Below are 27,500 nucleotides of genomic sequence, written 5' to 3'. Positions count from 1 at the left end.
AATAAAATTTTGAAAGCAGAAGTTTTACAGGACCTGTTTGGTGTTAGTTTACATTTGATAGCCAGCGCGAATTCCTAGAGTAATTGGCCCCGCAGGCTAAAACCCGGGGAGGCAACCTAGAAGTCCCCGCGTAAAAAGGAAATAAATTGGTAGATATTGAAGGAGGAATCAATCTCGATTTGCTCACCGGGCGCGTAAGGTGGTATCGATATAATTGCCAAAACCCGAGGGGCAACCTAGAAGTCCCCGCGTAAAAAGGAAATAAATTGGTAGATATTGAAGGAGGAATCAATCTCGATTTGCTCAATTGGGTGCGCAAGGTGGTATCGGTATTGCTTAAACGGGCGCGCAAGTGGTATTGGTACACGACCGAGGCGACCGAGGTGTTTTAGGAGTCACGAAGTAGAAACTCGCAAGGAGAACCAAAGTGCTGTTCGGGTTAGCGATTGAAAAATCAAACATTGAAGCAGATCTGATGCCAATCGAGTGGCCTGGCTCAGAAACTGATTTTGTCCGGACACAAATCAGAAACAGGGTGGGGGACGATTTGTCAGACGCCATTCGGAAACAGGGGCGACATGTTCAGCATATAAATTAAACGTATCTCAACTGCCTTTCTTACTATCTTAGGCGGGAGAGGGGGGGGGGGGGGCAGTTGTAGTGAAAACTATTACTAGTAATGTTCAGTTACACACTGAGTTGACGCTTAAGCCTTGTTAGGGATGGAACTCGAGGGAAAATTGGGAATTCCATCAACAAGAACTGTTATAACACCGGCAAACCCACAAGAAAATATCGCTGGCGAGGCTTTTGCGAAACTGTCGAAAGCCACAGTTACTTCTTCTCGTAACGCTAAGGGGAAGAGAATTCGGTTGCTGATACGTACAAGGACTTAAGGAACTTATCAAAACAGTTTTTAGTAGCTGCAAAGTCATATTTGCCAAACGTTGATGTACTGATCGCGATCGAACAACGAACTGACGCTTACCCGAAATACGCCCGAAAGGTTTCGGAATCTTTGAGAAACGACCCCATGGTCAAGTTCATCTCGTTCGAGGTGAACGAAGAAATCCTACTTAAACCTGTTAAATTTTTTCTTTCGGGCTTCCTTTGCAAATGCTTTAGGGACTGGTCAAAAAGTATAGGGGGGGGGGGGGGGGTGGGCCGGGGCAATTGGAAATATGGCAGATAAAAAACACATGACCCACCCTTACTTTTGGCGCAAAACTATTTACGCACCCCTAAATGAAGGCTGAAACTTACATGACCCACCCCCTGATAAATTTTTTTTTGTTATATAATCAGTTATACCATTTGTATATGAAGTTGTGGTGGTGTTGATTTACGGTTAGGTTGTTTCTTAACCAGATACAAAAGAATGTAAAACTAACGAGAATATTATTTAACTCTTTCAGCTTTTGTAAGCCATGTTTAATTAGTGACTTGTTATTATTTAAAGTTTCTCATCCTGGTGCCATCAAATTATGCGTTGCGAAGTTTGCTCAATGGCACATTGCTGTCACTGTCACTCGAACTGTTTATAGAGGCAAGTTTTGCAAGGGGGATATCGTCTTCATCTGAGCTTTATCTGAGATTTCTCTTTTTATCATTTTAATTTCGGTTTAACAGTAGTATTTTACGAACAAAGATAAAATTGTACGTCGTTAAAGCTGCCATGCTTTAAATTTATTGTTAGCTATTTCAACAGAATCAAGCCCTTGATCATTAAAAAAATTTCTATTTAACAATGTGCCCATTCCTGTTTAAAATAGGATGACCCACCCCCAATGGGTCGCTGACAATCGAACGACCCACCCCTTGATAAGGGCTCAAAAACTGATGACCCACCCCCTTTCTGCTCCGGCCCACCCTCCCCTTTACTTTTTGACCAGTCCCTTAGTTGCTCAACCAACTTCGATTATCTTTTCAAATTTTGTTTTATTTCATGAGCGCAGACTTTAAGTGGTAAATAGCCAACGAGGGACTAAGCGTCGAGTTGGCTATAACCAATCTAATTATTTCATGCAAATTTCATTAAAACTGCGGTTAACAGGTTCAATTTACAAAACAACCGAAAGCGTGGTTGAGTTTGTTGCATCACGTGAAGATTAATGTCCCTGTTTGGGACTTTTCTACCAGGTGATTTGCTTTGTGTTCGGCATGTTGTCTTTTAAAGTTAATCAGGAGCTCATCAAGGGGAACCTTTATCTCCCACACTTGACCGAGGAGTCAAACCTTTAAATATCAAGTGAAGCTATGATCCTCGCAGTTATGAACGCAATTTTTCAACTGCATAAAGCAGCCTGAAAATTTCAGGACATCGACGAGGTTTGAACCCGTGACCTCGCAATACCGGTGCGACGCTCTAACCAACTGAGCTATGAAGCCACTGATCTTGGGAGCTGGTCATTTGTGGGTTCCAATGAGGAATTAATCAACGATGAAATGATATATGAAATGGATCATATATGAACTCAAGTGAAGCTATGATCCTCGCAGTTATGAACGCAATTTTTGCAATTGCGTAAAGAAGCCTGAAAACTTCAGGACTTCAATGGGATTTGAACCCGTGACCTCGCGATACCACTGCGAGGCTCTAACCAACTGAGCTATGAAGCCACTGACGCTGGGAGCTAGTCATTTGTGGGTTCCAATGTTCCCGTGAGGAATGAATCAACGATGAAATGATATATGAAATAGATCACATATGAACTGCGGATATCAAAATTAAATGAAGCTATGATCCTGGCAGTTATGAACGCAATTTTTGCAAGTGCGTAAACAAGCCTGAAAAATTCAGGACTTCGACGAGGTTTGAACCTGTGACCTCGCGATACCGGTTCGACGCTCTAACCAACTGAGCTATGAAGCCACTGATGTTGGGAGCTGGTCATTCATGGGTCCAATGTTCCCGTGAGGAATTAATCAACGATGAAATGATATATGAAATGGATCATATATGAACTCAAGTGAAGCTATGATCCTCGCAGTTATGAATTCCAGTTAGTAATTTTTGTTCAATGTTTTAGCCGCATTCGCGGTTTGGTAAAAGAGAGAGAGCCTCCTAGAAATCTGGCAGACTGGCACGACATGACGGGACGGGAAGTTGCCAGATAGTGTTTTGGTCACAGTACCTCTCATTTGCAAATTTCGTAAATGGCGTCAGCCACGCCGATCTATAACTTGCAGCTAGAGACCATACCTTTGATACCAGAACCAGCAAACATAGCCAGACAACGTTGCCTTAAGAAAAAGAAGGTAAAATACAATAGAAGAGGAGCTTGTGATACCAAAAGAGTATTGCTACACAATCGCGTTGGACTTGCTTCGCTCATTTTGCACAAAAAAAAAAAAATTTAAAAACCATGGCGTAACTTGGAAAACCAAACATAATCTGAGCATAATTTGGGCAAATAATGGTCACTGCTAGTAGCATGATATGCTACTTTTACTAGCACAATCTATAAAAGTTTATCTCCGGGGGACTGTCTTCTCTCACTCCCACCGCAGAGAGGGAGAGAGAGAGAGAACCTGCTCAAAGGCTATGTAAAAAACCAACAGTGGAAAAAGAGCTCTTCTTGCTCACGCGCGTGAATTTGAATTTGCCGTTGCGTTGCAAGTGTTAGCAAGGAATTACGGAATAGCAGAACGACGGAAAATCACCTTGAGCCTTACAGAGAGAACTATGATTTTACCTTTCATGAGGTACTAAGTTCTGGACTGATCAGTCTTTCTAAAAGCCTGCGAACGCAGACGTATTTCCGGAGGTTGAGAGAAACGACAGCCAGAAATGCGTCTGCGTTCGCAGGCTATTTACTCGGGATACCTAATGGTACACCGAGTATTAAAATGAAATAGAATAAGGACGCGGGGATTTCATTGGTTAAAAGCTATGCGCGATAATCCCTAGGGAGATGTTGTAATTGAAAATATAAACATCTTCCAGATGCAAAAAAAACTTGTGAACACACGAAGCAAATATCTGGCAAAGGGTAAACATGACGAGCACAAAGCGAATGACAGGATCCTAAATAAGAAATTTTTACACCTCAGTTATGTTGGGATAAACTGACTGAAACGTTAAATTGTTGCAAAATCCACGTTATCTCTATCTTTGTTAATTGGTTTGTAGCCGTACGTGTCAAAATAAATTGAGTTATTCGCTTTTTTCACCAATCCCATAATACAGTTCATTTTAGGGGGTTATTTGCATTAAAACAATGGATATATAGTTCACTGAAGCATGATACAGTCCCAAGAGTAATTAACTTGTATTGTCTTTATGTAAAGAAGCCCCTAAAACATATTGCATTATGGGATGGTGAAAATAGTCAATTGGGTAATTACTCTGGACAATTGCCTGGACAATAGAATTTCCTTTGCTAAAAGCAATTCACTTGATCCCTTGCAACAATACATTTCACCTCCTATAACGAAACTACGTTTTCCAACAACAACAAAATGACAGCCGTGGTGTCGAGTGTCGAGGGAGTGTGTGGAGGGAATTGCTGCGCACGCGTGGCTTCAAACAGCTTCAATTCTTACAGAGTTCCATGAAAATCCAGATTTATAACATGCGGTGGGGCAACCAAAGCAATGGGAGCTGTATTGGGGTTTCAGTGTGAAACTTTTAATGACTTTCGCCGATTTAGAAACTGGAGTCCATCTTCTGAGTGAAAGCTCATTAGCAGCTAAAGATTGAAAATGCTAGATTTAGTCTTCTGGAAATGTTATGAATAAGATAGTTAATCTAAATCTTGCATGTTGACAACATGATGAAATCGTCGGTACAGAACTCCCAGCAGATGATCTTGGAAATACCTTTCAGCTGTTCTTTGAACGAGCATCATCGGCGGGTGTCAATTTTTTAATTGTTTCACGGTCTTCATGTTTATATAGCTATCTATAAAGGGAGGTCACCGCATTATTCATAACACTGTTAATTTCGAAACTATGCAGCTGCTTCAGTGCCAGTGTAGCTGGTAAGAGAAGGGCTAAATTAAACTTAGCCACATTAATCACAAGAATGGTTTTCACAAGTTTTCTCGTTCGCTACGCTAGTGTTCCACTCTCCCTTGGCTCACTGGTTTCACTTTGTACGTCACCCCTGCATCGCGTAGATGCAAGTTATTTCCGATCCCACAACGCAAACTAAATTGATCAAACTACTTCTTTTGCTTGGTGTCCTTTTGATTTTATATTTGTAAACACTAAGCGATGTTCACCAATGCGTTATCCGTTGTCATGAGTCCTCCATATTTCAATTGGCTGGAAAAACATTTACTTCTTTTGTTCCGTACTTAGAAAATCTGAACAACGCTTTAGCCCATTCAATCCTTGTTGTTTGTTTCTAACTCTTCCAAAAGTTATCACCCTACTTCTGCGCAACATTAGTATTCCGAGTAAACGCCTGGAAGAGCGTCTTGTTTTCTTCGGGGTCACCCTAGTCACCCTGGGAATTGCATGATCTCCAGAAATGGTCATGATTCAACCCCAATCCCCACTGGCATTCGTTTGCATGTGTTGGTAGGACAACTTTTTTATTTTCTCATTCAAAATGCATCAAAGTAACGACCCCTTGGAGCTTCTGACATGTCCATATGACCCTGTACACCGTGTGGCAGCTAAGAGATTTCCATACCATTTGCAAAAGTGCCGAAAGGTAGGTAATAAACGATAAATTTGCGAAAACTGCCTCGTAAAGCTTTCCTTTCTTAAAAACATGTCAATTGGGAAATAATAATTGACATGCAACATAATGCAAAACCTAGCTATTCTCCAGCATTTGACCGAACAGTCAAATTTTATGGTTGAATGTGCGCAAAGGAAGTAAAGGAAATAAAGGTTCGGACGTTTTTGATGCGTGCTCGTGCGGAGTTAATCTGTGTCAGCACAGAGAAATTGGGCATGTAATGAATGACCTGATCGTATTTTGTTTTATTCTCTTTTTAGCAATACTCTAGTCAAGGGTGGGCTAACTGCCCGTTTAATGCACGCCACGAGGTCCCAATCGAAGAACTTGATTATCATGTTTCAACTTGTCCGGATAAGGTAAATGGATGTTTCTCCAAGTTCGAATGAATTGCGTCGTCAATTAGAATGCTACGGTGGCCCACAATGCTGCCTTCTGAAAGGGCTACCTATATTAACACAGGTAGCCTAAGCTCGATAATATGAGTAGCTGTACTGTACTATATTATGCAAGAGTGGAAATATGAGGATTTGTATGGGAAAAACGGTTTTTCTCAAAATTCAAAAATTTATTTACCCCATTGACTCCCAGGTGACCCGAAAACACTGACCCCCGGTCCGTGGACCCCCCTACGGACCGGTTCAACGGACTGTCTTACCGACCGGTCCACGGACTACCCCTACGGACCCCCTCTATGGACCACCCCAAAACAACACAGAATAGAAAATAATTAAAGAAAAATAAATAACAACTGGAAATTTTTTTGTATCGATTGTCTGGATAGACCACTCCTGCCGCTGAAATCTCAGCCGTTACGCTGTTGATGCTTCGAAGAAGATCGGTAATAAGGAGTTTAAGAAACGACAACGCCAAAAAGCAGTAATATTATTGGTTAAAAGAACCAAAAAGATCGTGCTGCACGTGCGGAACGCATTTTTTAACATTTCTTTCCCGTACTCATCAAAACTATTACGTGAAAAGACCAAATTTAAGGTTTTGACGACAACGTGGACAAACTACAGTAAATCTTTCCGTCTCACTCTTTACGTCAAATCCGTCCGTACCAATCCAGTTATAGGACACGTCGTCCATATTTATAATATAAACAAGATGGAATAATCATGAAATACTTAGAAAAGCTCAAACTTATATTTTGAAGTGACGTTTTCTTTGGCATAGCCGTCGTGGTATCTTAAACTCCCTAATATCTAAGTTCCTTCGGCCATTTTGTTTGGAACGGAGAGATCGTGAAGCCACAAACCCTGCGGGAGAATGATCCGAACAAAATGCGGAGGAAAGGAAAGAAAATACAAATAGAACTTACTTATTATCAATATTTTTCTAAGCATTCCGGTCCGCAGCAAAGGAAGGGGCAATGTGTGATTAATAGACCTTACACCCGAACCTGAGACTTAGTCTGTTAAATTTGCGGAGCGTAACGGTTGAGATTTCGCAGACACGAGTGGGCTATCCAGATATCCGGTAAGTCAAATCTTTAGTTTTTATATATTTTCATTTCTATGTTGTTTCAAGGTGGTCTGTATAGGGGTCCGTAGGGGTAGTCCGTGGACCGGTCTGTGAGGCAGTCCGTGGACCCAGTCCGTAGAGGGTCCATGGACCGGGGGTCAGTGTTTTCGGGTCACCCTTGACTCCCAGGGGTTTCCCCGTTGACGAGTAAAATCGTTTGGCGTTAGACGGAGTAAATACTAAGTCTGGCCAGTTTGGACTTCAAAGGGTTAATTAATGGGGAAATAGTTTTTCAGTGAGTGATTAACCCATAGACTCCCAGGGGTTCCCTGTCGGCGTGTCTAAAACACAGGTCACATTCCACAGGTCACTCGTTGCAGGTCATTGTTTTATGTTTTGGAAAGTAACCAAAACCCTCAATTTGGCTAACCCTAGGCCTAAGGGTGGTTTTTAGGCCTAGGGTTAGCCAAATTGAGGGTTTAGGGTTACTTTCAAGAAGGTAAAACAATGACCTGCAAAGAGTGACATGTGGAATGTGACCTGAGTTTTAGACCCGCCGGTTCCCCGTTGACTAGTAAAATCGTCTTGCGTTAGACAGTAAAATACTAAGTCTGGCCGGTTTGGACGTCAAAGAATTACGATTTAAAATAAAAAAATAGCTTACCTTGCTTCGTTCTTGTGTGTCTTTGTCTCTTGTACGATTTCTGGGTCGATTAAGAGCGATTTGGGTGGTTTTTGGTTTCTCCTCTTTTCCTGCTATAAATTCTTTCCCAAGGTTGGGCACCGAGACTAAGCTGCCAAACGGAATCACCAAAGGAAAAGGGCCATAAATTCACTCCCAAGGCTTCGATTGCCTCGAAATTCCACGTAGAGCACGGATGATAGCTCCTCTACCCATTCATCTTCTTCATTTTAGCCTCTTGTACACTGAGAAGGAATTAAGGGCTGCCAAATGGCTTTGAGGATCTTAGCAAGAAGTTTTGGAAAATGAAGATCTTAGAAGATTTTTCAAAGATCCTTCTAGATCCTTTAAAGATCCTGCGAGGTTTTTTAACAGGGATTTTCTTCTCTGACTGTTTATTCACTGTTCGTTGAGGACTTAAAAATTTACTGTAGTAATACACCAGTGTCAAAATACAAAAACAGAAATCTTGTAAAACCATGATTTTGATGCTCTGAGGAGTAAAGAAGGAGTGGTGTGGTGATGTGTATTGTTTAGTTAAAATTTATACTTCAAGATTTAATAGTCTATTGAGCAGCTGCAGGTAACCATCTACTTTATTTTAACAGGATGCCATTAGACAAGACTATGAAGAAAGTAAGACATTTAAAAGATCTTTTTCTTGTTAGTTGCACCCACATCTTGCTGAGTCAAGTTTGACAAAAAGTGTAAAAACATTTGATTCAAAATATCTTATTGTAGTTCTTAATAGACCCATGGTGGATGAAAAGCGAAAGTGTCAGCCCCAACCAACTCCTACTATTCAACCTGACGACACAGAGGATTGGGAATCAGGTACGCAAACTTTGTCTTTGTATAAAGAAAACTGTGCCATTCCTCTGTCATTGGGAATTTAAATATGACATAAATTTTTATGCCTTCAGGTACCTTGAGCATTTTTTTTTTAGATTTTCTTGAATTTATTTGTGAACTAGTGACATCTGCAAAGAAAATTACTGGTATGACATTTAAGCCAAATGTGGAGTCATACTAACAGTGATGCAAACATTGACCTATAGTAACTGTGTTTTTTTTCTGCTCATCAAAAGGAGTAGCTGGTTTGTGAGGTAGATTCAGAAAAAAACATTTTTGTTGATGTCAGACTCAGGCCTTCTGATTCTATGTCATGTTCCTTTGTTCACCTAGAACAGAAAATTGATATAAAGTTATAAGTTAGCATTTTTCAGCAATCATTCAATGACTCTCACTTTGTTTTAATTTCAAGTTAATTTGTTTATATAATCATTCTCTTTGTCTCGTCAGAGGCTTTTAGCCAACCGTTTTCAATAATTGGTCATAAGCCAACCGAGAAAGAGGTGGATGCATATGACATTGTCCAAGCAATGCAAGAGGTCCAAGTACAAGCGCATGTTGGTCCCTCCAAGTCACGTGTTATTCCAGGGTAAGAATCTTCCTGGTTAAGATGCACTGTAGAAATGTTGCTAAGTGGCGGCTAACATGTACATGCACATGTACACCGTGTTAACAACTGCATCGAGCTGTATGGATGATGGGTGCCTGGGGCCTCCACTGTGATCAGTGGGTGCCTAGACAGCAAAATTTTCCTGTGACTGGCTATCCCCACAACCCAGGCATGAGCCTCCCCACAGACATCCAGGCACCCCTCACACTGTGTTAAAAGAGGGAAAAAAGGTATTGAAGAGAGGGAAAGAGGCAGAAAAAATAAAAACCACTAACACTAAGAAAAACCGCTAAAACGAAAACCATACAACAATCTGCCAACGTTGCTAAGAATGTGCATATAGGAATGAACTGCAGACAGTTATAAGCTAAGTGCTCTATTTGTGGACCTAAACACACAGAAAACCAGCATCTCTGTGTTGTTACATGTAAATAGGTGCATTTAATCACATCTGAAATTCATCTTGTTCAAGACATTGTTTACTTGACATTTTTTGTACAAGCATGGAAACAACCTGAAACTGTAATAGGAAAGTGCCATTAGCTTTAACATGATTTTTAGGTATTAAGCTCAAATGATTGGGTTTAATATTCAGAAAATGACCTGTATCCATGGTTACAGGGCTAGCTCTGACGGATGAACCTAACGTTCTGACGGATAAGACTAACGTTCTAACAGATGAAGTTGACGCTCTGACGGTTTCATGTAAACTTCTAACGACTAACGGATATCTAATGCTTCGGTCAATTTAACAGTTTAGCGTTAGTGTACGTTTTCCCGTGGAAGGTCACATATGATCACATGAGCTCTGCAAACAAGTTTATCTTTACATTGTTAGTGTAGACATACTATGAATAGAGCCATTTACAGGTGTGTGTTCTATTTAACTGCATTAAAAATACAAACTGTAGAAACCCTCTATTCTGTTCAATGAGGAACTGTTAGTATTCAAGAATGTTGTTTAGTGCTTTTCTAGTCTCCAGAAGCTTCTGACACATTGTGCAACATTGGTTTCTAAGCAAGTGTGATGCGTAGTATCAATCTATCTATCACATGCCTTATCTTGTTTATAATAATTATATTATTTGTATTCACATTTTTGTTTCAAGCATTTGTGAGTTCTTATTTCTGTTTTTACAGTTTGGCATCAGTGCAAGAGACAAACCCTAAAAGGTCTCAGAAAAGACAGCAAAATGGCGAAGCAGGCAGGTGAGTCAGCAAGTGGTGTTCCTGTAAAACTTGATGTAACCCATTGATTTCTCGGGCACCCTAGGACAACTCCAGTTGGTTAGACAGAGTAAAATTTGTTTAAGTCTCACTCCCAGGAGTCATTGGGTAACATCTGCTCTACAATATAAAACATTTTGGTAGATGGTGTTGCTAAAACAATAACCTCTGAGGAAACAATCGCCAACTCTCTGCAAGTATTAACTTTTAGTAAGAGTGTAATGTGAAGTGCTAGTTTTCTACCCATATGAACCATGTGAGCATTCTGTTGAAATATGAGTGCTACACAGCCAGTGTTTCCAAAAACGTAACCCTTCCTCTCTGCAAATAATTATAATCATCAGTTGGAGCCATTATATAAAATTAGTTTTAAGGGGCTTCAAAATGGGGTTGATATTAATACATGTAGGAGTTGGTTCCAATAGTGAAAAATGGTGGCTTACTAGTTAATGTCCTAGTCTGCAGCAGTGGCCTGGGTTCTAGGACCAGAGAGATGGTCACATTATTTTTGTTCCTTGAGCAAAGACATTTTCACATGGGAGAACCTTGAGATGGGTTAGCAACTTGTCTTGGGGGGAGTAGAAATACTTCAAATCAATTAATGTTGTAGAAAGTGAGAAAAGCTTTGGCATGACAAGCCATGTGACCTGAACAGACTTTATTTTTTAAGAGAGTTTCCATTTACCTGTAGGTGTACATGTATGTTTTATCAACTGCAGTACTTCTACATGTACCTACATGTATAAAACTGTCTTGGTTTGTGGTTTGGGAAAATTGACCTACTAAAATCAAACCTGCATGTATTTTAATAGCTGATCAAAAGGTAGAATAAACTATAAAACTCTGAAAAATGGAATGCAATGAAATAACAACGTCAAAGAAACTAGTTTCTATTCAATTTGGTGGCTCAGAGTTAGAAGTCCCCCTCCCCCTGTGCACCTGCAATCTATGTGTATGGACCAGGCTACAAAGTTCGCCGAGTGGAATCCTTAAAATTCAACCCAAATTCTTTTTTAACCCATTAACACCTCAAAAGCCCTAGGACACCGCCATTGATGAGTAAAATTGTCTGGCACTAGACAGAGTAAAATCTGTCAAGTGTCACTCTCAGGGGTCATGGGTTAATAGAACAAAAAAATCCAACCAACCTTAGAGGCAACCAGTTGGCTGGAACCTTGCATACAATCTGAGATTAAATTGAATTCACAGACCTTTTGGTGGTCAAAGCAAGACTTGAATCTGTTCCAGCCACATGCAAATCCTACACACAATCAAATCAAGGTGTTGCATCAGTGGGAGAGTAAAACTGTTACAGGAAAAGGTGGTGTTTTTAAGTGAGCTGATGCATGTATATTAGGTCGAATTGCTGCCATGAACAGATAAATGGCTGACATTTCAAGCATTGGCCCTTTATCAGGTTGCTCGGACACTACCAACTGGTTCTGAGGATTCAGTTTTAATTATTTATTTATTATTTTTTTTATAATTTATTCATGGTACGCTAATAAAGAGACAATTCCCATGAAAAGTCAACAACAGGAGTCTCTGCACGCATCAACCTCTGTTTGTTGCCCTATAATGATAATTAATGTGGTAAATTTTTAATTTATTTCTGTTGAAGCTATGCTGAATATCCTGGGATGACAGATGATGAGAGATTAGCAGCAATTGCTCAGCAATATAGCGTGCTCAACAACAGAACAGCAGGTTTGAAATCAGATAAATATGACATAGATTAAACAAGAAATCAAAATGAAAAAAAAGTAAAACTGTAATGAGCAATGAACCTTGGAAAAACCAATAGACCACTTTCATAATCTTATGGCAGCCAAATAGAATATTCTTCTGTTTTAATGCTAATAAGCCTTTTTAGCCTCACTATGACAAGCAAATGTCAAAATAGTATTCTCTTCAAAATGAGGGCAGTAGGTCTCCAATTTAAAATCAAAGTGGATTGATTTTGGGGTCACTGAAGACTTGTAATTCCAGTCAGTTGTCAATGGACATGTAGTTGTAGCAGCCAGTTGTCAATGAAGTAGTGGTGCAACTGCTTGCAAGTCTGTCCCCAACCACTACACCATGCTTCCTTGTCATTGAAGCAAATTATATTCCAGTACATGTTTCTTGGATTTAAAACACTGATGAAATGATATATGAAATAGATCATACAGTACCGTGCAAATGTAAGTTGACAGTCCCTCGAAGCTCGATCCACGAAACTCGATTCTCGATCCCCAATTCTCGAAAACTTCGAGGATTGAGGCTCAAGTCGAGTTTCGAGACATTTGAGGGCTTTCGAGAAATTTTTTGAGACAATTTTCGAGACTTTCTGAGGATATGAAATCAAATGAGGCTATGATCCTCACAGTTATAAACGCAATTTTTGCAATTGCGTAGAGAAGCCTGAAAAATTCAGGGCTTCAACGGGAACATTAGAAAACACAATTGACCAGCTCCCAACATCAGTGGCTTCATAGCTCAGTTGGTTAGAGCATCACACTGGTATTGGGAGGTCATGGGTTCAAACCCCATTGAAGTCCTGAATTTTCAGGCTTCTCTACGCAATTGCAAAAATTGTGTTCATAACTGCGAAGATCATAGCTTCACTTGATTTAAAACACTGTTGCTCATTCAATTAGTGCACCCTTAGAATCATAATTTTTATGAAGTGTTCTTTTTTTTCTTCAGCTAGTTTTGTTGACTTTGTCAGCATCTTGAACCAGTACTGTCAGAAAAGCAGGATTAATGTACCAAAATATGGTGAAGCACCAGGTGTATTGGGAGGATTTGGAGCTCAGGTCTTTGTTAAGGGAGAGATATTTACCAGCATGAAGTACTGTGGAACCAAGAAAGAAGCCAGACATGATGCTGCCAAAGTTGCCTTGTTGGGTCTCAATATTCCTGTGGGTAAGTTTGCTCTTCTGTGAACACCTACTGTACATGTGTGTGTAAGTGTTCTAAGCATCTTTGTTCATCCTGTTGTAATTAACGCCCAAGCAGTAAATAAATTTGTGCAAAATCTGCTTCTCAAAGAGGAAATTACCGTCCAGATGAAAAGGATGCTTAACTAACTAGTCAGCGTTTCAAGGGCATTTTTTTAAAACATTTTTAAAATTGTTTGAAACAATGTTTGAAACGTTGCTGTTTGGATGGAGTTTGAAACTGTGTGGAAAGTATTTATCAGTGTTTGAAACACAATCCTGTGTTACACTTTACATCTGTCAACAACTCACATTAACATGACTGCAGAAGTTTAAATTCCTATGAAAAGGTTGCTGCACCTTTTAAGCACTTTGCTGTTAAGAGTCCTGGCAGGGAAAATGCGATCGTTGAAATCATCTGTGCTTTGTTTTTGTGCTTTTAGTTGCATTGAAATGTTCAAAGTTATCTTTGAAAAATATTAACTTGCACCGGTGCATCGAGCAATATCGATCAAAGAACCAACAGTTATTCTTTTTTAATGCCATACGAAATTGTCTAAAATGATAAGTTCGAAAATATTTTTATTAGATTCTTAATGGAATATTAAAGAGTGAGAAACTTTTAATGGCCGAATGCTCACGGGCTGTATTTTTGAAGGAAACCCATTTGTGGGAACACGTGTCACGATTTGCTTCAAACGCATGACAGGCATCATGGTTTTTTCAGTCAAGTAGCTGTTCACGCAAGCCGGTAATTTTGGCAGCCCATTTTAGAATGTCAAATATCACTAATTTAACACTGTTTTTCGAAACCTGGAGAGTATGTAGTGCAATATTAAAAGCCCTCCAATATTAAAACTGTGCAGCCAAAACGGTTTAATATGCAGTTGTTTTGTTGCACGCTGTCTGATCAAGATACGTTCAAAGGTCAGTTTTGGGATGCGGCAGCACAGCAAATGATCGAAATGTGTTTCATCACGGTATAATTATTAAACTGGCACAGATAGTTGTTTTTCAAACATTACGTTAAAGAATTGGCAAGTAAATCAACGGACATGTTGCACTTCACCTTTAAGTTTGGTTTCCAAGAAGGTATTTCGAGTCATATATATAAGCACTTGAAATCAGCTTCATCAGCTGACAGATAAGCACCAGTGTCTACTGGTTGATGTTGCTGTGCCGGATGACTGGGATATTGCGATGACTGAGGCTTGGAGGATTGAGCAATACCAGAAGTTAGTTTTTGAAGTAGGACGGAAACACCAGGTACATGTAGAAGGTGTAGTGGTTACATTGAAATATAGGGCCCTTGGAACAGTCTCAAAAGACTTTGTGGCAGGATTACCTAGGTACACCTGATATAACTGGCAGTGCCCAGATGATGGCCTTGTTGGAAACATCGCTTATCCTCAGAAAGGTGCTGCATCTCTGAGCTGCAGGAAGGAGCTGAGACATGGCATAGAAGACCCAGTAAGAATAGGCCAGTTTCGTATTCTAACGGTTGGACTGGATCTAGCATGAAATGGAGGCTAACAAGGGCAAATTAATTCGCATTTGAAAAGATTTGCCTGCATTGGCCTCCATTCCATGCAAGATCCAGTCCAGCCGTGAGAATTCAAAAATGGTCTATTGAAAGCTGGAGAGAATCTCCTAATAATAAAAGTAGGAATAATAATAATTCTTGACTTTCTGTGGACAGAACAACCTGCCAGAAGATGATCTTAGCCTCAGCCCAGACCTGGGGCTTAGAGACTAAGCATTTGCTGGAGGATAAGCGTGGTCCCAATGACTCGCAGATGCCTGCATTCCTCCAACACGTCCAGAATCCCGAGACCGACCAGACGCTGCGCCCAAACAACCAATGGCACAATCTTTGTTGACACCCAATACATCCTCCTGATTTCTTTTTCCAGAGGAGAATAGTTGGTGATTTCCTCATCTTCTTTAGTCATCACTTTCTTATCCAAGGCACCAGGAAATCAACAAACGTCCACTCCTGAGCTGCTCGATCCATAACAGTAACATTTCGGATTAAATGTTCTATCTTCTGTGTTGGCTCTATGCTCCTATCCTACCAAATCTCCACATTCCGACTCTCCGTCACTCTTGCCTCATCTGGAACCTTAAACCACACATCAGTGCAGTTCACACCCACCATACTTCAGACATAGCTCCCAGTACACCCTCAACCCCATCTGATCATGCCTCCTCCAATACTCCCTCTGCCCCAAATCAGTACAACCACTTGCCTCTTGCCCAACTGATTCCACCTTCTAGCCACACACTCTACACTTAAGATCTACAGCCTCCTCCTCAATGGTGGCCTGAGAAAACCTCATATTTAAACTCCCCAGTAAAGAAGAAACGATTGAAATACATGTAGTTGGCAGTATACTATTTATCAGTTTACTACCCTTTCAAAAATGCCTGCTTTAGCAGCTACAAATTCAATAAAAGTTCATTAATCAACAATTTGAACCTGCATTTAGTGTGTGTTGGTGAAAAGCCAATCCTGACATTAATTTTCCTTTCATTCATTTCATGTGGGAGATAAACAAGTCCATACTGTATTTTCAAAGAAACTAACTTACTGTGTATACATATGAACCTGCAATTAACCTCCCAACTACAAAGTATTAACTAAAAAATAATCAGGAAAAAAAGTTGGAGGCAATGAAAGAATATTAGTCAAGAATACACTAATCTAAAAAGATGTAGAAAAAGACTCTGTGGGCATTGACTAGAACTGCATCAAGCAGTCATAAAAATAGTCAAATTTCAAATAACCACATGTGACTCATAACTGCATCTCACAGTCACATTAATTAAGGCACATCAAAGATGCAACCAACCACTTACCTAAGCGAGTAACTTGAGAAATACTTCATGAAAGATCACCATTTTCATGATTTCCAAGTTTTGTTTTTGTCAACAGTTGATCCAACACCAAACAAACCGATGTCAGCAAGAACTGCTACAGACCATCGGCGGCTAAGAGAAACACATGAGTTACAGCTTCTGAAACAAGCAGGACAGCCAGTGCAGCCCATGGGGAGGGGACAGGGGCAGAGGCAGCCAGTCGCTAAACCTCCCGCTGCTTCTTCTTTGTCGGCTACTGGTCCACCTATGTCACAGCAACCATCTCACAATGGTGTTGGTGAAACAACTTACAATATGCCCGAGGTACCAAAACCAATCTTATGTACAGTACATGTATAACATCTCTCTCATAGTGTGCGTGGCAGGAATGGTCAGTTAAGGGAGCCATAATTATTCAATAGCAGGGTTAGCTTGACTAGTTCATGGTGTTTTTGGGTGTGATTTGATTAATTATCAAAACCTTGAACTGTACTGTGAATTGTGATTGCTGCTCCACGTCCATTCCGATTCAATTTACATGATTTGGTGTGAGCGCAAAATTGAACCATAGACATAATGTAGCTTTACCATATATTTTAAGCCAGGCTGCCTTTCTGATTGTTTTTGCATTGTAGCCAAAGTCTGTGAAAGAAATGGTGTAAAATAATTAATGTATAATATTATGGAATGGGATGAAAAAAGAACAGAAAAAGTTTCATTGCTCATTAATTTTATTATCATCCAGTTCCTGTTATTTTTTTACGGGTATGGACGGTACTTTAGCCCAGTTAGGCCACGGCAAATAAAATTAAAATAATATTAAATAATATTAAATGTATGTTAATGTATAATGGCTTGTGATGTTATCATGTTTCACACTGCACAGTCCACTCTAGGGTGACAAAACCAGTACTAGTAGCCCTTGTTAATTTGCATGCCTATTGTTGACTGCAAAAAAATGTCTGGCACTCTACAGCTAGTGGCTGACAACGCCAGAGTGGATTGCAATCTGCTATTCAGAATGACGAGAAATCATGCATTTTGATGACATTGTCGTGGATCCAGCTGCAATAATTATTTTGAATTGAACCTCACAGTTTACCTAAGTTAATGGGCAAACTTTGCTCAGATTCATTCATTTGAACTTACCATGTACATGTATTACTAAAGCTTCATTATTCTTTATTAATTTTAGTGAATGATATTTAAGTATGATCTCAGTTGTACACTGTAGATGACCAATCTAGCTGTTGGTTGAAGGGGAATTGACACTGCACAGCTACATGCAAATCCTTGGTTTTGAATTAATGGCAAATGGTTCTTTTGTAATTATTTTATTGACTTCAAATTTTATTTTTCAGGCTACCAATGGAGAGACGAGACAAAGTGGGAATAATGATGAGTGGACAACGGTTGGAAGAAAAGGTGAGGAAGCAATAATAATTATGGTGTATTGAGAGAACAAGGAATATTGACGTGCTCAAAATCCAGTCGCAATTTTTGCGACAAGATACGAAAATTTAGTCGCAATTTCACAACTTTTAGTCGCAAATTTGTTGTGTTGCATTGTGTTTGCAGCGGTTTAGCAAAACAAAATATGAGCCCACAATACTTATATTTAAACAGACTTACCGGTAACTGATTAGAGTATTGCATGTACACTCTAATCAGTTAAGTCTGTTCAAATATAAGTGCTACACGGCCAACGTTTGCAAAAACGTAATCCCTCCTTGTACTTGTACATGTTCTTAGAACAGGCTGGTAACTTCCCTTCAGTTAGGTTAGAATGGCAAGAAGAGCAGATCCCTTTCAGTATTATCAACACTTTTTTGACGGTTATGCACTCCTCCAACAAACTTTGCAAATGTTCACCACTATATTTGCTACTGTTACATGTACTTTGGTACATACGATTTGTGCCATAACTGACCACAGCAAGTTCATATATATTCAGCGCCATGTGTTACCTTATTGTGAAAAGACTGAATCACTTTTGACATGGAATGACTGTCTAATAGTCTTGACCTTGATGAATTTCAGTTTGGTATAGCTTTCCTTGTTCTGTGCTTTTCTGTTTAGTTCTCTAATATGTTCTGGATAGGAAGCTTTACCCTTATGAAAAATAATAATGTTTTTCCTTGCTGCTTCCATATCTTTCAGATCTTTTTAGGCATTTAATTCGCATTGTTTTCGGTACACCTCAAATGCCCTTGGACACCCACGCCCCCTTCCCCCCCCCCCCCCCCCCCCTTTGATGTGTAAAATCTATTAAGTGTCACTCCCAGGGGTCAATGGGTTAAATTCCTGGAGGATTTGGACATGGCAGCCATGACATCTTGTGAAAATTGAGAATTATGATATTGTGCATGACCCTGCATCATTTTGTTTCGTCAATTAGCACTTCCTTGATGATGTTAGCAAACATTTTGCTGACACAGGCCTACCATTTTAAAAGACACCCTTTTTTACTTTAATCTAGTGGCCTTAGTAAATTTGGAAGTGACCTATGAGGCATAATTAACTGTTTGTGTGAGCAAAATTTAATGTTAATTAATTTCATTTTTGTCTTGTACCATGCCTTTACGTGCCTTGCGTGCATAACAAAGACTTTATACTTTTTAAAAATCTTATTATTTCTTTAAAATCATTTATACCAGCCAAACTTTAAGCAGTACATGTATAATGAACTGTGACACCATAGGCAGCCCAAGCTCGTGTCACTACAGACTCCAGTAGCACAGCCATTGAGAATTTAAACGCGTTATAAGACTTTGTATAGGAAATAAAATACAGTCAATTATGAAGCTTAATAACAAATACTCAATTTAACGTTCATTCAATAAAATGAATAAAAATGACTCACCTCTGGTGTATTCTTGTGCCTTTTATTTTACCGTTTCGGGAAGTCCTTGTTTTCAATGTTAAGAGGAAGTCAAGGCTGCACACTAAGATTTCGACTGTTGTCAGCTCAGAGGCGGTTTGCGACTCGAAAATCCATCCCAGCCACGATTTTTTCATGCAAAGCTAAAGCCACATTATTTGCGAACCTCTGTGAATGTTTCGTCGTCAAAAATCGTCACCTATGGTGACACCAGAGGTTTATCTAAAAAAAATGAAGGCAGCAGGGTAAGACCTCTATACACTATTTTTTTTATTTTTAGTTTTTGCATTATTGGGCTCAGTGAATATTGGTGAATAAAAGCCTCGACATTGCCTCGGTTTTTATTCACCGATAGTCACCTCACCTATGGCAAAAAATTGTTAAATATACTACAATACAAAAATAGTGTATTGACTTCTTACCCTGCTGCCTTCACTTCTTTTAGAAATTATTATTTTTATTTGACTTTTATAAGAAGTTGTAGTATTAATATCCTGTTGTCTAACTTTGGACAGCAGGAAGCTTACAAAAGCTTGTTGCTTAAGTTACACACTGTTTAATGGCCGAAATTTGGTCATAACATGTATGTAACCCTTTTAAAATAACAAAAAATGTGGTGCATTTCAGATAGAGATCAACAAACCCAGCTTTTTGAAGTCCTTTATTTTTGTCTGGTTGGTCGGCAAATTTGAAACTCTACAATTAATTTTATTATGGCTTGTCATGCTGTGAGAATGTTATAACCAAGCCAATAAATTATTTTGTTTTGCTGGCAGGAGTCAAAAATCCAGTGTATCAACACTCCCTAAAGATGGCAGGACGTGGACGTGGAATGATCAGGAAGTGAATTAAAGCCATTTCCTATTAAAGAAAGCCTGTGCCACATGCCATGGAGCTATTCCCCTTTCTTGAAATCCAAGGGTTGCTGTTTAGTTTTGGGAAGCTGATGATAATTATTATATGCTGACATGAAAATGCTGTTGCAAGTTCATCTGAGATCTGGATGTCGTTACAAGTGTTTGTTTCCTACCTGTCGACAAATTTGCTTTAGCTTGGATCTTAACTATGGACTTTTAATGCATCAAGATTAAAACTCAGGAATGTACTTTGAGAGATTATAAAAATTTAATGTGTTGGAACACATGTAGATATTTTAACTTTTATTATTTTATTACTATTTATCATTCATTTAGCTTGTCTCTAGTTATATCCCTGTCCAATCCTTCAATAATTCGACTTGAAGACATCTCAATGATACAAGTGCATGTAGTTGTGTTTTACCCAAACTAAAAATTTGGATGCAAACTTCAAAGGGCATTATTCCACTTCCATGCTGACCGCAGGAATACATAAAGTATTTTTGTACACATTAAGGCAATTATTGTACTTTTGTATCTATGCCAAGTCACCTTTTTTGTGAAAACAAGGCTGGAGTTGACCTTGTGTTGATACAAACTGCAATGCTCTTTTTTAGGAGAGAAAAAATGATCTATTTATAGTAGAAAAGTATTGGTGTTCATCACAATTTGTCAACTCAGACCTCACTGGCTTTCTCAATAAGCACACAAACTGTGGCCAAAGTCAATAATGAACAGGAAAAAATGAGAAGTATGTGGTCTTCAGTACTAATTCATCCAATAATTTAAGTTTTGTTTATTGCCTGGAATTTGGCATGATTGTTGTAATTTTGCAAAATGAAACACGTAAAACTGAATTTGATATAAATGTATAAAATTTACATGTATGGAATGCATAAGAAATGATTGCATGTTAGTAGACTTGTAGAGATGTCGCAGTTAAAAAATCAAATGGAGTTTTTTCCAGTAAATTGTAATGTTGTCCACCCTACTTACTGAACACTGGTTTGAATATGTTAATCTAATAATAATATATTATTAAAGCTGATTCTTAAATCAAACCCAAGTTGTTAATTGTTTGCCAGTCTCAATAAAAAGTAATTTTTTGCAAGTCTTCTTTGTTAGGAAATTTTATTAGGAGGTATTGGTTGCTTTTTGTTTACAAAAACCTGGAAAAGCAAAGCTTACTTTTGCTTTCCCTGGGAAACACACCATAATTTTTCTTTCAAACATAAACCCATTCCCCTTCATTGCTTGGTTATAGACTATTATTTTTTCCCTTTCCATAATGCAATACGTTTTGGGGGATGTTTTATCCAGTAGTGTAGCAACTTTTGTAACCTGCTTATATTGTTTTTAAGTCTAAGTCATTGTTTCAGTTGTCTAGTCTTTTGTTTTTGGCTTGCGTTACGAAAGCTGCTACATCACTTTGTTTTATCACACAAGGCGCAGCAGAGTGTTCTTATAGACGTGATAAAACGTGCTGGGAGTTTTTTGAACAGCTTCAAAAACATTCCAGAGAGCGTGTCCCTTGGGGGTCCAAACAAAGGTTCAAAATAATTGTAAGATGAGAACATTAGCATACAAGATAAACAAGCCGCACATCATTACTATTCGTTATATAAGGAATCCTGTTTGGGAGTGTTTCATCAGTTTAAAGCTCATGCATGTACATGTAACGTTTTATCTGCGTTTTGATAGGCTGTTTGGCTCATGAATTATTAACCCATTGACTCCTCAGGTGGCCCCAGTTGATGAGTAAAATCTTTTAAGTCTCGCTTCCAGGAGTCAATTTGCTAATGACTTTTTGAAAACATGAGTAGCAGAGATGTCATATGGAGTGTTGTACACATGTAAACCACAGGTACCCCAAGCTAATGTTGTAATTTGAGCATCACGATCAGTTACACAATGGTGTACATGGTTTGCATTTCCATTTGCGAAATGCATTTAGTAACTCTAAAATAATGTGGAATTTTTGACAAAACATGATAAACTGTCGACTTATCAAAGTGACAACAGGAAAATGCATTTGACAGAAACTGTCCTCATAAATGTTACAGATACCATTTTGAAAGCAATTGATGAAAAAGTAGTGTCATTACTAGTCCTGCTTGATATGTCAAAAGCTTTTGACAGCCTTAATCATAACCTGTTATTAAGAAAACTACGAAAACTGGGTTTCAAAACTTCTGCAGCTTCCTGGTTTAGTAGCTATCTATCCAGTAGATATCAGAGAGTACGATATGAAGAGTCAGTCTCGGAATTGCTACCTTTAACAAAGGGAGTACCTCGGGGGTCAATCTTGGGTCCTGTGCTTTTTACAATCTACATTAATGATTTAATCAGTGCTGTTACCCACAGTCAAGCCGCTGCGTATGTTGATGATAGTCAATTGCACTTTAAATTTCCCGTATCAGACTCAAGTGCTATGGCCGCCGTAAATCAAGATCTTAGGAACATCAGTAGATGGTGTGCAGAGAATTCTTTACATATAAATTAACCCTGAGAAAACAAAATTAGTGGTTGTTGGCTCAGCACAACTTCTTAAGAGGCTACCTTATATCTCCCTATCTCTGTTGGGCAAAACTATCTCACCAGTTTCGTTTGCTAAGGATCTTGGGGTATATGTTGATCAATATCTTAACTATGATGTACACACCACTAAAACAGCCTCTAGTTGCATGAAATAGACATCAATTAAACACCTCTTAGCCAAGAAAATATAAATTTATAGTTTTGTTTTTAGTAAATTGTTTTATTGTTCCTCAGTGTGGGGGAACACATCTAAACGTAATCTACACAAACTACAGTTGGTAAAAAATTTTGCTGCCAGAGTTGTATTAGGTTTAAGGAAATTTGACCATATCTCTCAGGGGGGAGATCTCTTAGATGGTTAGATGTTACGGAGAAGGTTTTATTTAATGATTTAGTTTTAGGATAAAAAAATTTAGTGTAATTGGTTTAGCTCCAGACTATTTAGGGAAATATTTTGTTAAGCATTCAGCAGTTCACAACAGGAACACAAGGGGATGTAATAATTTTGTGATCCCCCAATGTAGATTGTCGATGGGACAAAGGGCATTTTATTTTCGCGGTCCACGGGAATGGAATGGGCTACCTGACAACATCAAGAATACTAAAGAGATCGATATTTTTAAGCGGACACTTTTTAATAATTATGTTCTATGTGAAGTAATTTTGGACAACATCAAGAATACTAAAGAAATTGATATTTTTAAGCCGACTCTTTTTAATAAATGTTCTATACGAAGTAATTTTGGATTATATTTTGAATGATTTTGAATATATCTTGATTTTAATTAAATTACTGTAAGTAAGTTTTCGTCTTTTTTTAACATTGTGACTGAAAAGCCCTGTTAAAGCGAGTCTCAATAAAGTATGTATGTATGTATGTATGTATGTATGTATGTATGTATGTATGAATCACACTGTAATGGCCACAAAAATACTAAGGTATCAAAAAGAAAAAACAAGGCTTTTTTTTGATTCATGTTCTTTATTTTTGACTGCTAAACACATTCGCAAATTCCCATGGATACAAACCTTAATAAATGGCATTGTGTAACTGATCACAATGCTCAAATTACAATGTTCGCTTGAAAACAACTGAATCCAACGTGCATCTGTGTTCATATCGCATTTTGAAGTGAAGTGAAGCTACAGTATTAGTCTCTCCCCTCGGGGCTTTTCAGGCCTAATTTACAATGTTTTACGCGGGACTTTAGCCAGAGTGTATTAATTTTAGGAAGTGAAGGATGCCCCCGTCCAGATAAGGTCAGACCACAACACCGGGGACTATGTCCCCTATTCTTATCGAACAGTGGGTGGGTTCTTTAACATCCCATACTATTTAATTTCCAACAAGGGTTATGAGACTGGACCTCCAGTTTATAGTCCTTATCCGAAAAGACTTTAAAGTCTAACCATTTGCAGATGTAATTACAAAGGTAGCACATTCTCCTCAGTTATTTTAAGACCCTGAGTGTTGGTCCGGCAGGAATCGAACTCACAACCTCTCGCATGACAGCCCAATGCTCAACCAACTGAGCCACCGGTGCGCGTGTGAAGTCATCTAAAATGAAGAAAATGCAATGAAAAGCTTACATTAATCAGGGTGATGTAAATGATTATTTATTTTTCATTACAATGAGTTGGATAATTGTGACCCTTCACGCGAAAAGGGGGCTTATGAAAATTTCACGCTGATGCCGATTTCACGGCAGACAACCGTGAAATTATATCAAGCAAGCTGAAATTCCGTGAAATTCCTTTAAAACAGAGTGAACTCGGCGTGAAAATTTATCATACCACCGTGAACTAGTTCACGCCGGGTAGTGAAATAATTCACGCCGTGAAATAATTCACGCCGTGAAAAAATTCACGGCGTGAAATAATTCACGCCGTGGAAAAAAAATCCTCAAAATTAATTAATTTCATTATCAATACGTTGGTTTTGAGTTTCTGGCAGATTTCGAGTGTGAAAGAACCATTGACGTGAACCTTTTGATGCTCATTAATTTTTGTCTACTAAAAGGTTGACTTAAACTCAACTGAAGAAACATGCATGCCGGCGAATGGATTTTGCGAGCATGTGAGTACTGAGCATTTTCCGGCAAGGACGAGCAGTGATCCAAACATCTTTTCGAGATCACCCAGCAGAAAATGAATTATGAGCATTAATCTTTGGGGCAAATTGGAAAATCACAGCAACTCGCGTTATAGTATGTTTTTAAAAGTGCGCCAAATGGTGCGACTAACCGCTCAAAGTACAATCAAAATCCAAACGTGGTATCAGAGTAATGTAACTAAAGAACCACTCCGAATTTCAGGGCTGTGCGATATTCCAAACTCAAGTTATTCGTCAAAATTATAATGTATGGAGACGCTCTCTGCTAAACTGTAGACACTTCTCGTCACCTCTTGTCGGTTTTCACTGTCACACCATCATCAACACCACTCAACAATAATAAAGTCAAGAATAAACGAGGTAAAAGAAGATGAATATTTAAAGAGTCTCGCAAAGGTTCAGGCCTGTGCGATGTTTCGTGCGGGAGATATTCGAAGAAATGTTTTACTCCAAATCAAATTTATCAGGCTTTGAATGGATACGCGTAAATAGGGCGGCCGGAAGCTAACAAAAACATATGTCATCGAGTTTTGCCATAAAAAGCCGGTAGCCATCTTCTGAAGTCTCATAAACATCAATGTGAGTACTTGTCCTCATGCAAGGACTGTTCAGATTGCAAAATCTCAGCGCATAAATCACTTTTTTAACCTACGTGACAGCATTCTTGGCCGCAATTTTAATAACATCAAACTTGTCATGCACTGTACAGTAACCAGAGACAACTAACTTTCTCGTGTTACTTTTAAACCGAATAAGCTTGAGCAAAAATCAAGGATGCAGGCCGACGGCGGCAAAAATGTTCCCATAAATTAGCGAGGCCGGTTAAAACCGCAGAAGGGATTTAAGATCCACATCGGGGATGTCAATTTCATTGCGTATTTTTGACCAAACCGTTGATTACATGCAGAATTGGGGAGCATTCCTCGTATGGTGTCTAGTGCGCTTTTGGATGCTTCCCTCTCCTCCTACACAATTTTTTTGATTGTTTATACTACAGAAGAAACTGTAAGAAATAAACTGTTTTGCTCGGTAGCGTAATTCGTGTTAGTCGTCATTTTCATCCAAATTATAAATCGTCGTGCCATCAACAAAGCAAAACAATCGTACCAACTTCGATTTCGCCGAAAATAACGAAACGGCGCCCCGTAAAAACTTAAACCTTTGCACACAAGAGAAGAAATAAATACCATTATTCGATTTCCGACGCATTGTTTATCTTGTTTAATTCCAAAACCAGGACAAGAAATTTTCCTGTTATTCTTTTAATGGCGTAGCAACAATTTCACGGCGTGAACATAATTTCACGGCGTGAACTCATTATTTTCACGGTCTTCGATTTCACGCCGTGAACTTTTTCACTCAGCATAGTGAACTTTTTCACTCAGCATAGTGAAAAGAATTGGAGCAATAGTGAACTTACCGTGAAATTTCAATTTCACGGAGTGAAATAGTAAATTCACGAGCCGTGACCGTGAAATTTATTTCACGGTTCACCATGAAATCCATAAGCCCCCTTTTCGCGTGAAAGGTCACAATTAATAATGCAAATAACTCTCACAACAAGGACACGTTTGTGGAATTCTAGCTACATTTGTACATGTAGGCTGCTATTCTAATCCAGTTTTTCTTGCACAAAGCCATTGGACTTTGTCACTAGATGGAAAATGCCATGAGTCCCCAGTGCTTTGAGCAGCAGCATCAAACGGTTTCTTGTTCTAAAAACAAAATTAAAATGCTTGTTATATAATCAAGTGACAGAACATTAATTATGTTCAAAAGAGATTTCCATCCTCAGTCTGATGTTGCTTGACTGGACTTGTAGTACATGTAACTTGTTTCTTAGTAGAACTGATATCTACAAAACGTGTAAGAGGTGTGAAAACAAGCCAACAGGTTCAAAACGTCACAAGTCCAGGAATGAAAAGAAGACAGCAATCTGAACTCCCATAGTTTCTCAATTTTCTGGCCAGTTTAAACTTACAAAAATGAAGAAAAATTGAAAGTTCCCTGTGATGTTATTGATTGCCAGCATGTTTTGACAGCCCATGTCACCCAGTCACTGTACTAAAAGAACTTCAATGCTTTACCATGATAACTCTTGACAGGGCACAAACAATCTTTAGAGTGACTTAAAATTAGCTTTTTGTTAAGGTTTGGGTTGTTTCAATATTGGTAAAGAATGATCTACATGTATGAGTAGTGACCTCGATTTTTGAACTTGTCAAACGATTATCTGGGAAGGAAAAATATAATAGTTTACTAAACATGTGGGCATTAGGCAGGGGCTGCAAAGAGAGAATAAACTACACGAAAATCAACTCGTTTTCCAAAGCAATTCTGTACACACTGGCTAGTCAAGCACCCATGTGGAAGAGCTAAACCTGTACATACTACAAACACTGGCTCATTGCCAACAAATTTCTCCAACACCATTTGGTAAAGGTTTTGCCATCTTCTGAACTGGGCTTTCATCAGCGGATCCATTCTACTAATGTGATCAGAAAACCTGTCACATGACACTAATCGAGTCCCTGGTCCACAATGCATTGCAGCACTGATGAGGTAAACATCATCTATGGAGCTGAAAAGAAAACAATTCAGTGTTTCACCTCATCTTGATCTAATAAAATTAATGCTAAAAAAGCAACATAACACATTAACAGTCAACCTTTTGATACAGTGATATCTACAGCTGTAGCAGCTAGCAGAATAACTTAAAGTGCTCTCTTATTTTCCCTCCCTGTAATAATAGCTAACCTTACAGTGTAGGTCTAAAGAAAAGGTTAGCTTTCCTGACTGTT

At 38.8% G+C, this 27,500-nt stretch overlaps 2 protein-coding genes across 3 annotated transcripts in view; one reads left to right on the top strand and one right to left on the bottom strand.

The window, feature by feature from the left end:
* Positions 1–5,498: 5,498 nt before the first annotated feature.
* LOC138018754 (uncharacterized) lies at positions 5,499–21,109 on the top strand. Its single transcript, XM_068865439.1, has 11 exons — positions 5,499–5,662; positions 5,953–6,051; positions 8,450–8,477; positions 8,583–8,675; positions 9,144–9,282; positions 10,444–10,512; positions 12,152–12,237; positions 13,219–13,437; positions 16,387–16,634; positions 17,672–17,735; positions 19,968–21,109. The coding sequence occupies exons 1-11, from the start codon at positions 5,558–5,560 to the stop codon at positions 20,036–20,038; spliced, it is 1,221 nt and encodes a 406-aa protein (XP_068721540.1). The 5' UTR covers positions 5,499–5,557; the 3' UTR covers positions 20,039–21,109.
* Positions 21,110–26,192: 5,083 nt separating this feature from the next.
* Positions 26,193–27,500, bottom strand: part of LOC138018753 (mitochondrial ribonuclease P catalytic subunit-like) — a 7,327-nt gene continuing 6,019 nt past the window's right edge. The window contains exons 5-6 of one of the 2 annotated variants that reach the window (XM_068865437.1): positions 27,091–27,280; positions 26,193–26,414 (exon numbers count right to left, since the gene is read on the bottom strand). In XM_068865437.1, coding sequence (XP_068721538.1) covers positions 26,307–26,414; positions 27,091–27,280 — 298 coding nt within the window. In that variant the 3' untranslated portion in view covers positions 26,193–26,306. Of the gene's footprint in view, positions 26,415–26,825; positions 27,281–27,500 lie in introns of those variants that run through there. The other variant, XM_068865436.1, reaches the window with a different exon arrangement.

Source organism: Montipora capricornis, chromosome 10 (assembly GCF_036669925.1).
Source record: "Montipora capricornis isolate CH-2021 chromosome 10, ASM3666992v2, whole genome shotgun sequence".
Lineage (NCBI taxonomy): Eukaryota > Metazoa > Cnidaria > Anthozoa > Scleractinia > Acroporidae > Montipora > Montipora capricornis.
This window is presented reverse-complemented; position numbering and strand designations above follow the sequence as displayed.

Bases quoted from the DNA above. Each gene is read 5' to 3' on its own strand.
- LOC138018754 (XM_068865439.1), top strand. From the start codon at position 5,558: ATGCATCAAAGTAACGACCCCTTGGAGCTTCTGACATGTCCATATGAC. The intron at 6,052-8,449 runs GTAAATGGATGT...TTATTTTAACAG, and splicing joins TTTCAACTTGTCCGGATAAG to GATGCCATTAGACAAGACTA. The intron at 17,736-19,967 runs GTGAGGAAGCAA...TTTTGCTGGCAG, and splicing joins GACAACGGTTGGAAGAAAAG to GAGTCAAAAATCCAGTGTAT.